Source organism: Aquarana catesbeiana, linkage group LG08, assembly GCF_042186555.1.
Source record: "Aquarana catesbeiana isolate 2022-GZ linkage group LG08, ASM4218655v1, whole genome shotgun sequence".
In the NCBI taxonomy this organism is placed as follows: domain Eukaryota; kingdom Metazoa; phylum Chordata; class Amphibia; order Anura; family Ranidae; genus Aquarana; species Aquarana catesbeiana.
The window spans coordinates 285,284,331-285,297,490 of NC_133331.1; the positions used below are offsets into that span (position 1 = coordinate 285,284,331).

General features: G+C 53.1%; 1 protein-coding gene across 1 annotated transcript in view; it reads left to right on the plus strand.

Annotated features, from left to right (window-relative positions):
- The window catches only part of LOC141106768 (uncharacterized), a 77,632-nt gene that overhangs the window by 17,327 nt on the left and 47,145 nt on the right, over nt 1-13,160 (plus strand). Inside the window, exons 7-10 of the mRNA XM_073597695.1 lie at nt 11,123-11,232; nt 11,511-11,693; nt 11,944-12,010; nt 12,127-12,203. Coding sequence (XP_073453796.1) covers nt 11,123-11,232; nt 11,511-11,693; nt 11,944-12,010; nt 12,127-12,203 — 437 coding nt within the window. The remainder of the gene's footprint in view (nt 1-11,122; nt 11,233-11,510; nt 11,694-11,943; nt 12,011-12,126; nt 12,204-13,160) is intronic.

Here is a 13,160-nt window from a genome sequence, read left to right on the forward strand (position 1 = left end):
TGAACACACAGGGAAAGAGACCTGCAAATGGAGCTGCCACCAACCCCACGGCCTGCTGCTGACGAGAGGCTGAGCCAAGGGACTCCACTGGGGGCACCTGATGTAAGGAGGGATTCCACTGAGGAAACCTGATGTAAGGAGGGATTCCACTGAGGAAACCTGATGTAAGGAGGGACTCTACTGGGGGACACCTGATGTAAGGAGGGACTCCGCTGCCTGGGGACACCTGATGTAGGGAGGGGCTCCACTGGGGACACCCGATGTAAGGTAGGACTCCACTGGTGACGCCTGATGTAAGGAGGGACTCCACTGGGGACACCTGATATAAGGAGGGACTCCGCTGGGGACACCTGATGTAAGGAGGGACTCCGCTGCCTGGGGACACCTGATGTAAGGAGGGACTCCGCTGGCGACACCTGATATAAGGAGGGACTCCGCTGGGGACACCTGATATAAGGAGGGAATCCACTGGGGGCACCTGATATAAGGAGGGACTCCGCTGGGGACACCTGATGTAAGGAGGGACTCCGCTGGGGACACCTGATATAAGGAGGGACTCCACTGGGGAAACCTGATATAAGGAGGGACTCCGCTGGGGACACCTGATGTAAGGAGGGACTCCGCTGGGGACACCTGATATAAGGAAGGACTGCAATGGGGAAACCTGATGTAAGGAGGGACTCTGCTGGGGACACTAGATGTAAGGAGTGACTCCACTGAGGTCACCTGATGTAAGGAGGGACTCCACTGCCTGGGACACCTGATGTAAGGAGGGACTCCGCTGGGGACACCTGATATAAGGAGGGACTCCGCTGGGGACACCTGATATAAGGAGGGAATCCACTGGGGGCACCTGATATAAGGAGGGACTCCACTGGGGAAACCTGATATAAGGAGGGACTCTGCTGGGGACACCTGATGTAAGGAGGGACTCCGCTGGGGACACCTGATATAAGGAAGGACTGCAATGGGGAAACCTGATTTAAGGAGGGACTCTGCTGGGGACACCAGATGTAAAGAGGGATTCCACTGGGGGCACCTGATGTAAGGAGGGACTCCGCTGCCTGGGGACACCTGATGTAAGGAGGGTCTCCACTTAAGGAGGGACTCCACTGCCTAGGGACACCTGATGTAAGGAGGGACTCCGCTGCCTAGGGACACCTGAGGTAAGGAGGGACTCTGCTGCCTGAGGACACCTGATGTAAGGAGGGACTTTAATGCCTGGGGACACCTGATGTAAGGAGGGACTCCGCTGCCTGGGGACACCTGATGTAAGGAGGGACTCCGCTGCCTGGGGACACCTGATGTAAGGAGGGGACTCCACTGCCTGGGGACACCTGATGTAAGGAGGGACTCTGCTGCCTGGGGACACCTGATGTAAGGAGGGACTCCACTGCCTGGGGACAGCTGATGTAAGGAGGGACTCTGCTGGGGACACCAGATGTAAGGAGAACCTCCGCTGGGGACACCTGATGAAGGAGAGACTCCGCTGGGGACACCTGATGTAAGGAGGCACTCTGCTGGGGAAATCGGAGGTAAGGAGAGATTCCGCTGGGGACACCTGATATAAGGAGGGAATCCACTGGGGGCACCTGATATAAGGAGGGACTCCGCTGGGGACACCTGATGTAAGGAGGGACTCCACTGGGTACACCTGATATAAGGAGGGACTCCACTGGGGACACCTGATGTAAGGAGGGACTCCCATGGGGACACCTGATGTAAGGAGTGACTCCACTGGGGGCACCTGATGTAAGGAGGGACTCCGCTGCCTGGGGACACCTGATGTAAGGAGGGACTCCGCTGCCTGGGGACACCTGATGTAAGGAGGGGACTCCGCTGCCTGGGGACACCTGATGTAAGGAGGGACTCTGCTGCTTGGGGACACCTGATGTAAGGAGGGACTCCGCTGCCTGGGGACAGCTGATGTAAGGAGGGACTCTGCTGGGGACACCAGATGTAAGGAGAACCTCCGCTGGGGACACCTGATGAAGGAGAGACTCTGCTGGGGACACCTGATGTAAAGAGGCACTCTGTTGGGGAAATCGGAGGTAAGGAGAGATTCCGCTGGGGACACCTGATATAAGGAGGGAATCCACTGGGGGCACCTGATATAAGGAGGGACTCCGCTGGGGACACCTGATGTAAGGAGGGACTCCACTGGGGACACCTGATATAAGGAGGGACTCCACTGGGGACACCTGATGTAAGGAGGGACTCCACTGGGGACACCTGATGTAAGGAGTGACTCCACTGGGGGCACCTGATGTAAGGAGGGACTCCGCTGCCTGGGGACACCTGATGTAAGGAGGGACTCCGCTGGGGACACCTGATATAAGGAGGGACTCCGCTGGGGATACCTGATGTAAGGAGGGACTCCGCTGGGGACACCTGATATAAGGAGGGACTGCAATGGGGAAACCTGATGTAAGGAGGGACTCTGCTGGGGATACCAGATGTAAGGAGGGATTCCACTGGGGGCACCTGATGTAAGGAGGGACTCCGCTGCCTGGGGACACCTGACGTAAGGAGGGTCTCCACTTAAGGAGGGACTCCACTGCCTGGGGACACCTGATCTAAGGAGGGACTCCGCTGCCTAGGGACACCTGAGGTAAGGAGGGACTCCGCTGCCTGAGGACACCTGATGTAAGGAGGGACTCCAATGCCTGGGGACACCTGATGTAAGGAGGGACTCCGCTGCCTGGGGACACCTGATGTAAGGAGGGACTCCACTGCCTGGGGACACCTGATGTAAGGAGGGACTCCGCTGCCTGGGGACACCTGATGTAAGGAGGGACTCCACTGCCTGGGGACAGCTGATGTAAGGAGGGACTCTGCTGGGGACACCAGATGTAAGGAGAGACTCCGCTGGGGACACCTGATGTAAGGAGGCACTCTGCTGGGGACATCGGAGGTAAGGAGAGATTCCGCGGGGGGACACCTGATGTAAGGAGTGACAACACTGGGGACACCTGATGTAAGGAGGCACTCCGCTGGGGACACCTGATGTAAGGAGAGATTCCGCTGGGGACACCTGATGTAAGGAGGGACTCTGCTGGGGACACCTGATGTAAGGAGGGACTCCGCTGGGGACACCTGATGTAAGGAGGGACTCCGCTGGGGACACCTGATGTAAGGAGTGACAACACTGGGGACACCTGATGTAAGGAGGCACTCTGCTGGGGACACCTGATGTAAGGAGAGATTCCGCTGGGGACACCTGATGTAAGGAGGGACTCTGCTGGGGACACCTGATGTAAGGAGGGACTCCGCTGGGGACACCTGATGTAAGGAGTGACAACACTGGGGACACCTGATGTAAGGAGGCACTCCGCTGGGGACACCTGATGTAAGGAGAGATTCCGCTGGGGACAGCTGATGTAAGGAGGGACTCTGCTGGGGACACCTGATGTAAGGAGGAACTCCGCTGGGGACACCTGATGTAAGGAGGGACTCCACTGGGGACACCTGATGTAAGGGGGGACTCCGCTGGGGACACCTGATATAAGGAGGGACTCCACTGCGGACACCTGATGTAAGGAGGGACTCCGCTGCCTGGGACACCTGATGTAAGGAGGGACTCTGGTGCCTGGGGAAACCTGATGTAAGGAGGGACTCCGCTGCCTGGGGACACCTGATGTAAGAAGGGACTCCGCTGCTTGGGGACACCTGATGTAAGGAGGGACTCCGCTGCCTGGGGACACCTGATGTAAGGAGGGACTCCGCTTCCTGGTGACACCTGATGTAAGGAGGGTCTCCACTTAAGGAGGGACTCCACTGCCTGGGGACACCTGATGTAAGGAGGGACTCCGCTGCCTAGGGACACCTGAGGTAAGGAGGGACTCTGCTGCCTGAGGACACCTGATGTAAGGAGGGACTCCAATGGCTGGGGACACCTGATGTAAGGAGGGACTCCGCTGCCTGGGGACACCTGATGTAAGGAGGGACTCCGCTGCCTGGGGACACCTGATGTAAGGAGGGACTCCACTGCCTGGGGACACCTGATGTAAGGAGGGACTCCGCTGCCTGGGGACACCTGATGTAAGGAGGGACTCCACTGCCTGCGGACAGCTGATGTAAGGAGGGACTCTGCTGCCTGGGGACACCTGATGTAAGGAGAGACTGCGCTGGGGACACCTGATGTAAGGAGAGACTACGCTGGGGACACCTGATGTAAGGAGGTACTCTGCTGGGGACATCGGAGGTAAGGAGAGATTCCGCTGGGGACACCTGATGTAAGGGGCGACTCCGCTGGGGACACCTGATATAAGGAGGGACTCCACTGGGGACACCTGATGTAAGAAGGGACTCCGCTGCCTGGGACACCTGATGTAAGGAGGGACTCCGCTGCCTGGGGACACCTGATGTAAGGAGGGACTCTGCTGCCTGGGGACACCTGATGTAAGGAGGGACTCCGCTGCCTGTTGACACCTGATGTAAGGATGGACTCTGCTGGGGACATCGGAGGTAAGGAGAGATTCCGCTGGGGACACCTGATGTAAGGAGTGACAACACTGGGGACACCTGATGTAAGGAGGCACTCCGCTGGGGACACCTGATGTAAAGAGAGATTCCGCTGGGGACACCTGATGTAAGGAGGGACTCTGCTGGGGACACCTGATGTAAGGAGGGACTCCGCTGGGGACACCTGATGTAAGGAGGGACTCCGCTGGGGACACCTGATGTAAGGAGTGACAACACTGGGGACACCTGATGTAAGGAGGCACTCTGCTGGGGACACCTGATGTAAGGAGAGATTCCGCTGAGGACACCTGATGTAAGGAGGGACTCTGCTGGGGACACCTGATGTAAGGAGGGACTCCGCTGGGGACACCTGATGTAAGGAGTGACAACACTGGGGACACCTGATGTAAGGAGGCACTCCGCTGGGGACACCTGATGTAAGGAGAGATTCCGCTGGGGACAGCTGATGTAAGGAGGGACTCTGCTGGGGACACCTGATGTAAGGAGGGACTCCGCTGGGGACACCTGATGTAAGGGGGGACTCCGCTGGGGACACCTGATATAAGGAGGGACTCCGCTGCGGACACCTGATGTAAGGAGGGACTCCGCTGCCTGGGACACCTGATGTAAGGAGGGACTCTGGTGCCTGGGGAAACCTGATGTAAGGAGGGACTCCGCTGCCTGGGGACACCTGATGTAAGAAGGGACTCCGCTGCTTGGGGACACCTGATGTAAGGAGGGACTCCGCTGCCTGGGGACACCTGATGTAAGGAGGGACTCCGCTTCCTGGTGACACCTGATGTAAGGAGGGTCTCCACTTAAGGAGGGACTCCACTGCCTAGGGACACCTGAGGTAAGGAGGGACTCTGCTGCCTGAGGACACCTGATGTAAGGAGGGACTCCAATGGCTGGGGACACCTGATGTAAGGAGGGACTCCGCTGCCTGGGGACACCTGATGTAAGGAGGGACTCCGCTGCCTGGGGACACCTGATGTAAGGAGGGACTCCACTGCCTGGGGACACCTGATGTAAGGAGGGACTCCGCTGCCTGGGGACACCTGATGTAAGGAGGGACTCCACTGCCTGCGGACAGCTGATGTAAGGAGGGACTCTGCTGCCTGGGGACACCTGATGTAAGGAGAGACTGCGCTGGGGACACCTGATGTAAGGAGAGACTACGCTGGGGACACCTGATGTAAGGAGGTACTCTGCTGGGGACATCGGAGGTAAGGAGAGATTCCGCTGGGGACACCTGATGTAAGGGGCGACTCCGCTGGGGACACCTGATATAAGGAGGGACTCCACTGGGGACACCTGATGTAAGAAGGGACTCCGCTGCCTGGGACACCTGATGTAAGGAGGGACTCCGCTGCCTGGGGACACCTGATGTAAGAAGGGACTCCGCTGCCTGGGCACACCTGATGTAAGGAGGGACTCCGCTGCCTGGGAACACCTGATGTAAGGAGGGACTCTGCTGCCTGGGGACACCTGATGTAAGGAGGGACTCCGCTGCCTGTTGACACCTGATGTAAGGATGGACTCCGCTGCCTGGGGACACCTGAGGTAAGGAGGGACTACGCTGGGGCACCACATTTTCCTTTACCCATCCCTAAAAATGAATGCCCCGCCCCCTAATTATAATAAGACTCCGCCCACAGACAAAAAAGTGTCCGTCTAAATTTTTTTACAATCTTGGCAACTATGAGAAAATTACGTCGCTTCCCAAGGGGACAACTTTGAAGGTGACAACAGCCGCTAGGGTATAGGTCAGCAAAAATTTTTGAGAATTCTGAGAATTAAGTTGGCACACCTTCTATAGATATTACATTGCATACTCATACCATAATTACTATCATTTTAATACAACCCACAATCCTCACAGACTTTTGCCCACAATCATCATGGCGGCCGCCATTGACTTTCAAGCACTTATGCAACTCCTGCCCTCAGTCATCATGGCCGCCGCCGCCCCCCTCAACCAACGCTTGTGGCCACGCCCGCTGGACATGCGCCAAAGGGGCAAACCATATATGGAAGCGGCCCCAAGCCTACAGGTGTTTCGTCAGATTAGTCGACCCGTCAGAATGTGTAACGGATGTAACGTTCCGTCGTCGCCATCTTGCTACACCCCGCACTTTTCCATAATGATTCACTGAGAAGGGCGAAGCGGACATCTTGTTACACCCACCGGAATTTGGCATATTACACTTATTTTTAACAGTATAGTGAGTTTATATAGTGAAATACAGTACTTAGAATTCTGTCTGACTGATTAGATGTTGAATTTTAAAAGCAGCGGCAAGCCTGCTGCTCTCATAGGTTTGCTAATCTGACAGAAGTTCGCTGCTTTTAAAATTAAACATCTAAACATTCAGACGGAGTTCTAAATACTGTATTTCACTATGTAAACTCACTGTACTGTTAAAAATAATTGTAAAATGCAAAACTCCGGTGGGTGTACCAAGATGTCCGCTTTCCCTTCTCAGTGTATTATTACTGTAGAGGAGTGCGGGGTGTAGCAAGATGGCGGCGACTAAACGTCACTTCCGCCACACAATCTGACGGGTCGCCTAATCTGATGAAACACGGGCACCAGGCGGAAAAAGTTCCCACCGATGGATTCAAGCGCTGGTCGTCGGCGCAGGAGCGCGGCGGCCATTTTGTTGGAGTCCTGGATTTCGTCGAAAGGGGGAAAAAAAGCGTCCGGCCCTCTCCTCCTCCTCCCGGATAAGCGTGCAGGGGAATTCCTGGGGGGCCCTAAAGCAGGAAAAGGGCCTCCAGTTACCGCCGCGGTGCTGAGCTGACTCCCACACAGGTAATAAGCGATGTCTGAGCAGCCTTAGGGTGTTTCCTGCCCACATCTCAGGGTCATCAACTGATCTTCCGCCCTAAGGCTGGCCATAGACCAACCAATGTCCCATTGGCATAGATGGCTGAGGGGGAATTCCACTTGGGGGCGCTGTAGAGTTCCCTCTGACTTGGCCGACCTGTGTTGGTGTGTGGGTGGTCTCCTTCCCTTTCCTACACAGCAAAGCGAAGGCTCGATCAAATTTCCCTACCTTCTTGCTCTCGACTTTCCATGGTAGACCTGCAAAGGCCAATTTCTCCGGGACGGTCACCAGTAGAAACCAGCCAATCTGGAAACGTTTGTCCAATCGGTGCGGTTCGTAGATCTGGGCGATTGAGACTTGTCACAGTTTTCCCCATGTCTGACGAATCTTGGCAGCCCCCCCAAAATACAAGAGTTGGCCAATGACGAGTCTTTTCACTTATCTCTGGTGGTGAGTGGGGGGGTCGTATTGAGATCTGGAAGTCTGTTAGGTTTCTTATGAGGGTTTGGGGCAACAATTACATCCATGGGACATGCCATAAACCACCACAAACTAGGTGGTCTTTGTCAGGTTGGACATTGATGGTGAACCCCTATGACTTTTAGGGTGCAAGCTATTCATTGGACCCTACAGGCCAGGAGCGTCCATATGGACTTGTCTTCTGAAATGCTGCCAAATTGTTATATCTCATATCCATTCTATAGGCCTTTTAGCTTGCCATGAAGAAAGATACATCATCACTTGAGGCTTATAGAAAAACATTCAGTTGGGCTTCAAAGTTCTCCGGTCATGAGAGACGTAGAAAGGGCGTCATCACTAAGGATGAGCTCCGGCGTATTCACATGCTGCACATGCCGAGCCCGCCAGGAAGTCGGCACGGCGCGGTGCAAATCACAGTCAGTGAGGCATTTCCCAATCTCTGCAGCCACAAATCAGGAAATGTCTCACTGCTTGTGATTAGCGCCGCGCCGACTTCCTGGCGGGCTCTGCACGTGCAGCATGCGAACACGCCGGAGCTCATCCTTGGTCATCACTGGACACCTGAAGATGTTGGTTGTCTGGCTTTAAGAAGTTCGTGTCTTAAATAATTTTGGGATGCGGACCACCTTGATGAGCGCCTTCTAAATCGACCAGATGGTTCCAACCACTAGAAGAAAACCCATGTCATGTTTGAGTTAGGCTTACTGTGAGGTCCTAAAATTTTGATGTGGTTTTCTCACGTTTTTTCGTGAATCGGTTTTTAGGTTTAGCATGCTATGGTTTTAGGGTTAATCCACTTACGGTTTGTGTCCTGTGGATGCTGGGTATTTAAGCCCACTCAGTTTCTTCTGTCCCTTGAGAACTCAGTTGGTGATAGCCGCCCCTGTGCCAAGGTCCCAAAGTCTGAAAACCTGATGTGCCCATTATGAGGAGCTCCCATCATCCCTTTTAATTAGTTCCTAGGTCTGTATGCCATCTATGTCCATTATGAGAGGTTTCTACTTCTCTGGGTTCCCAGGTCTGCACACCTGCTGTGCCCATTATTAGGGTTCTCCACTATCCCTGAGCTGAGTTCCTGGACTGTATACCTGCTGTGCCCATTATGAGGGATTCCTGCCTGTCCTTGGCTGGGTTCCTGGCTCTGCACACCTGCTATACTCATTATGAGGGTCTTCCACCATCTCTGCCCTCGGCTCCTGGCTCTATACACCTGTTGTGCTTATTTGTGGGACTTCCTAGGTCTGTATATCTGCTGTGCCCATTGTGGACTTCCTAGGCCTGTATACCTGCTGTGCCCTTTGGTGACTTCCTAGGACTGTACACCCGCTGTGCTGATTATGAAGGCTTCGTAGGTCTTTACACCCGCTGTGCTGATTGAGGGCTTCCTAGATCTGTACACCCGCTGTGCCCATTATGAGGGCCTCTTAGGTCTGTACATTCGCTGTGCCCATTATGAGGGCCTTTTTGGTCTGTACACCTGCTGTACCCATTATGGGCACTTCCTGGGTCTATACACCTGCTGTGCCCATTATGGGGGCTTCCTAGGTCTTTACACCGGCTGTGCCCATTATGGGGGCTTCCTAGGTCTGTAAACCTGCTGTGCCCATTATGGGGGCTTCCTAGGTCTGTAAACCTGCTGTGCCCATTATGGGGGCTTCCTAGGTCTGTACACCTGCTGTGCCCATTATGGGGGCTTCCTAGGTCTGTACACCTGCTGTGCCCATTATGGGGGCTTCCTAGGTCTGTACACCTTCTGTGCCCATTAAAAAAGGGCTTTCTAGGTCTGTATACCTGCTGTGCCCATTATGGGGGCTTCCTAGGTCTGTACACCTGCTGTGCCCATTATGGGGGCTTTCTAAGTCTGTACACCTGCTGTACCCATTATGGGGGCTTCCTAGGTCTGTACACCTGCTGTGCCCATTAAAAAAGGGCTCCCATCATCCCTTCTGTCTTTTTTCATTCTTTTATATAATGTAGAGTATAATTGGAGGAGCTGTGACACCCAAAACTCCCAAGGGGACTAGAACATAGCTGGGAATTTATTCTGCATGGAAGCCCATTCTACTTCTTTTACCTGGCTTCTGTACTGCAGGGGGTGACGCCCACCATGCTGTTTGTCAAAATCCAGAGGAAAGCTTAGTAGCCCAAACTTTGTATGGAGAAGTTCTTCTCATCACCACACAGCACCATTTTCTCATGAGATTTGGGATAGTCAGCATTTCTTGGCATCTCTCTGGAGGGTTGGTGATGTCGCCCTCACCTAGGTGGCACAGGCAAAAACTTGGTATAAGGTAAGTATATTGACTGACTTATTTCCCCCCCACACATGTTCTCATCTTCACCGCAGTGGTTTGGCATGAGGGGAAGGGGGCTGGTGTCGGGGGGGGGGGGGGTGTAGCTTTCAGGAATGGTAGATAACTGGACAGAATGCAGTGGGAGTTCCAGAGGATGGGAGAGGCTCAGGAAAAGTCCCAGACGTGAGAGCATGGGAGGAGATGATGAGGGAGCTAGAGAGCAGGATTTCTTGGAAAGAACGAAGTGGATGGGTTGAGATGCGGTTGGTGAAGTTGTGGATGACTAATTGACTATATATTGCTAGTATTTTGGATTTTGTTTTTTTGGAAAGGGACTGGCAGAGAGGGGTGGTTGGTACCGAGCATTTGGTGAGGTGGGTGATTCTGTCAGCAGCATTCATGATAGACTGAAGGGAGGAAAGCCTGTGTAGAAGTAGGTTAACAAGGAGGAAGTTTCTCCCTTATGTATCTCCCCATCCTTACTTTACATCACAGTGCACCCCCAGTGTGCTGTTGCTGTGAACAAGCTTTGGGCGGGGCTGGGAAACAGCAGAATTCTGGGATCAGGGGAGGCGGAGACGAGGTTGTGCTGCGGCTGCACAGAGAGGTGCAGGATCTGTAGGAGGGGTTCTGCCCTCCTCTCTGCTGCCGACTGCTAAGACGGGGGGGGGGGTTGAGGAGCAGGGTAGAGCCTTTCTACAGCTGCGTGGAGGAGTTCTGTCCTTCTCTCTACTGCTGAGATGGGGGAGCAGAGACGAGCCTCTCTGTGGCTGCACGGAGAGGAGCAGGATCTGTAGGAGGAGTTCTGTCCTCCTCTCTGCTGCTGACTGCTGACAGGGGTGGGAGCAGAGATGAGGGGGTACGGCAGCTGCAGAGAGGTGCGAGGGCCACAAGAAATGGCCTAATGGGCCTTGTGTTTGACACATGTGTTGTACTCCATCATCATGAGCATGTATTTTGGTTTTTGATGCCTGCTAGTATTATATTTATAGTATTTAGTCTTGTTCATATTTTATTACATTATGTAATTTGGTGTCCACTGTTCTCCACCAGGAACCCCTCCTTTGAAAATGGAGAAGGGCAAAATGGAGAAGGGCAAGAGTGAGATGTCAGAGAGGATAATAAACATCACCCTGGAGATCATCTACCTGCTGACCGGAGAGGTGAGGAGGATTCTGGGAGGTCACATGACATCACTCTTATCTCTATTAATAAAACACAGACCTGACCGGAGAGGTGAGGAGGATTCTGGGAGGAACCACTCACCTAGTCTGGGAGACCTGACTCTTTTTACCTCTAGTCTGGCCATTGTGCTTGCTCTAGCTGCTCTCCTCTTTTTTTTTGCTTTGTGTGCCACACCGCCTACACTGGCCACCCCCTTTCTGAAAGCTGTGATTTCTAGAACACCGTTTGATCGTCATCTACGCATTTTGATTTATAGGATTGCATAGTTGTGAAGAAGTCATCTGGTGACTGTGTGGCTTCCAGCAGCCACGCCGGGGGGTCCGCAGGAACCAGCCACGCCCATAGCACCAGCAAGCTTCACGGGCCCTTCCAGAAGAAAAAAAACAACTACCAAATTTTGAAGCTCGCCAACAAGATCATCGAGCTGCTGACAGGAGAGGTGAGGGGTGCTGGGAATGTCGCATTGCCAATTTTTTAGGGAGGGATTATGTGGTTCCTTCAGAAACATTCCTTCATGGTTGTATTTACTAGATAGTGAAACTGTTCACTTTAGACATCCAGTTACGGGGCAAGAGAATTTGTTTTTCTTTCTTCTACTACCTCAAGATGACTAAATGTTTCCTTTGCACTTCTTCTGTGGTTCCCATCCCAGGTTTCAGGATGTCGTTTTTTTTTCCCTCTCTCTGCAGGAGTTGGAATGTGTGGATGATGACAAAGATGAAGTCATGGAAGTCCATCAGCCCCTTTCCTCACCGGGTAAGAGGAGACTTTATTGTAAAGGAGAGAGCAGTACGGAGGGTCCACCTAGATCCCCCATCATCTGATAAACACATAGAAACAATGTATTCAGTCAGTGTGTGTGTTTCCTACAGATGGATCCAGTAACAGAAATACACCAGAGAGATGTCCCGCATCTCCTGACCCCGCAGACGATGATCTGGATTACGAGGTAAGTGAATAAGACTTGGATTGCCAATGGGATGGATATGAATAAACCTTTTTAAGCTTTGTAGCATATACACTCACTGGCCACTTTATTAGGTACACCTTGTGCTAGTACCAGGTTGGACCTCCGTTTTGCCTTCAGAACTGCCTTCATTCTTGGTGGCATATATACAAGGTGTTGGAAACATTCCTCAGAGATTTTGATCCATAGTGACATGATAGCATCACACAGTTGCTGCAGATTGGTTGGCTGCACATCCATGACATGAATCTCCCATTCCACCACATCTCAAAGGTGCTCTATTGGATGAGATGTGGTGAGTGTGGAGGACATTGGAGTACAGGGACCTCATTGTCCAGTGGTGAGATGATTGGAGCTTTGTGACATGGGGCATTATCCTGCTGGAAGGAGCCATCAGAAGATGGGGACACTGTAGTCATAAAGGGATGGACATGGTCAGCAACAATACTCAGGTAGACCGTGGTGTTTACACCATGCTCAATTGGTACTAAGGGGCCCAAAGTGTGCCAAGAAAATATCCCCCCCACACCATTACACCACCACCAGCCTAAACCGGTGATACAAGGCAGGATGGATCCATGCTTTCATGTTGTTTGCACCAAATTCTGAGCCCACCATTTGAATGTCGCAGCTGAAATCAAGACTCATCAGACCAGGCAACATTTTTCCAATCTTCTATTGTCCAATTTGGGTGATCCTGTGAGAATTGCAGCCTCAGTTTCCTGTTCTTAGCTGACAGGAGTGGCACCCGGTGTGGTCTTCTGCTGCTGTAGCCCATCTGCTTCAAGGTTGGATGTGTTGTGCATTCAGAGATGGTATTCTGCATACCTTGGTTGTAATGAGGGGTTATTTGAGTTACTGTTTCCTTTCTATCATCTCCAACCAGTCTGCTCATTCTCCTCTGACATCAACAAGGCATTTTCCTCCACACAACTGCCA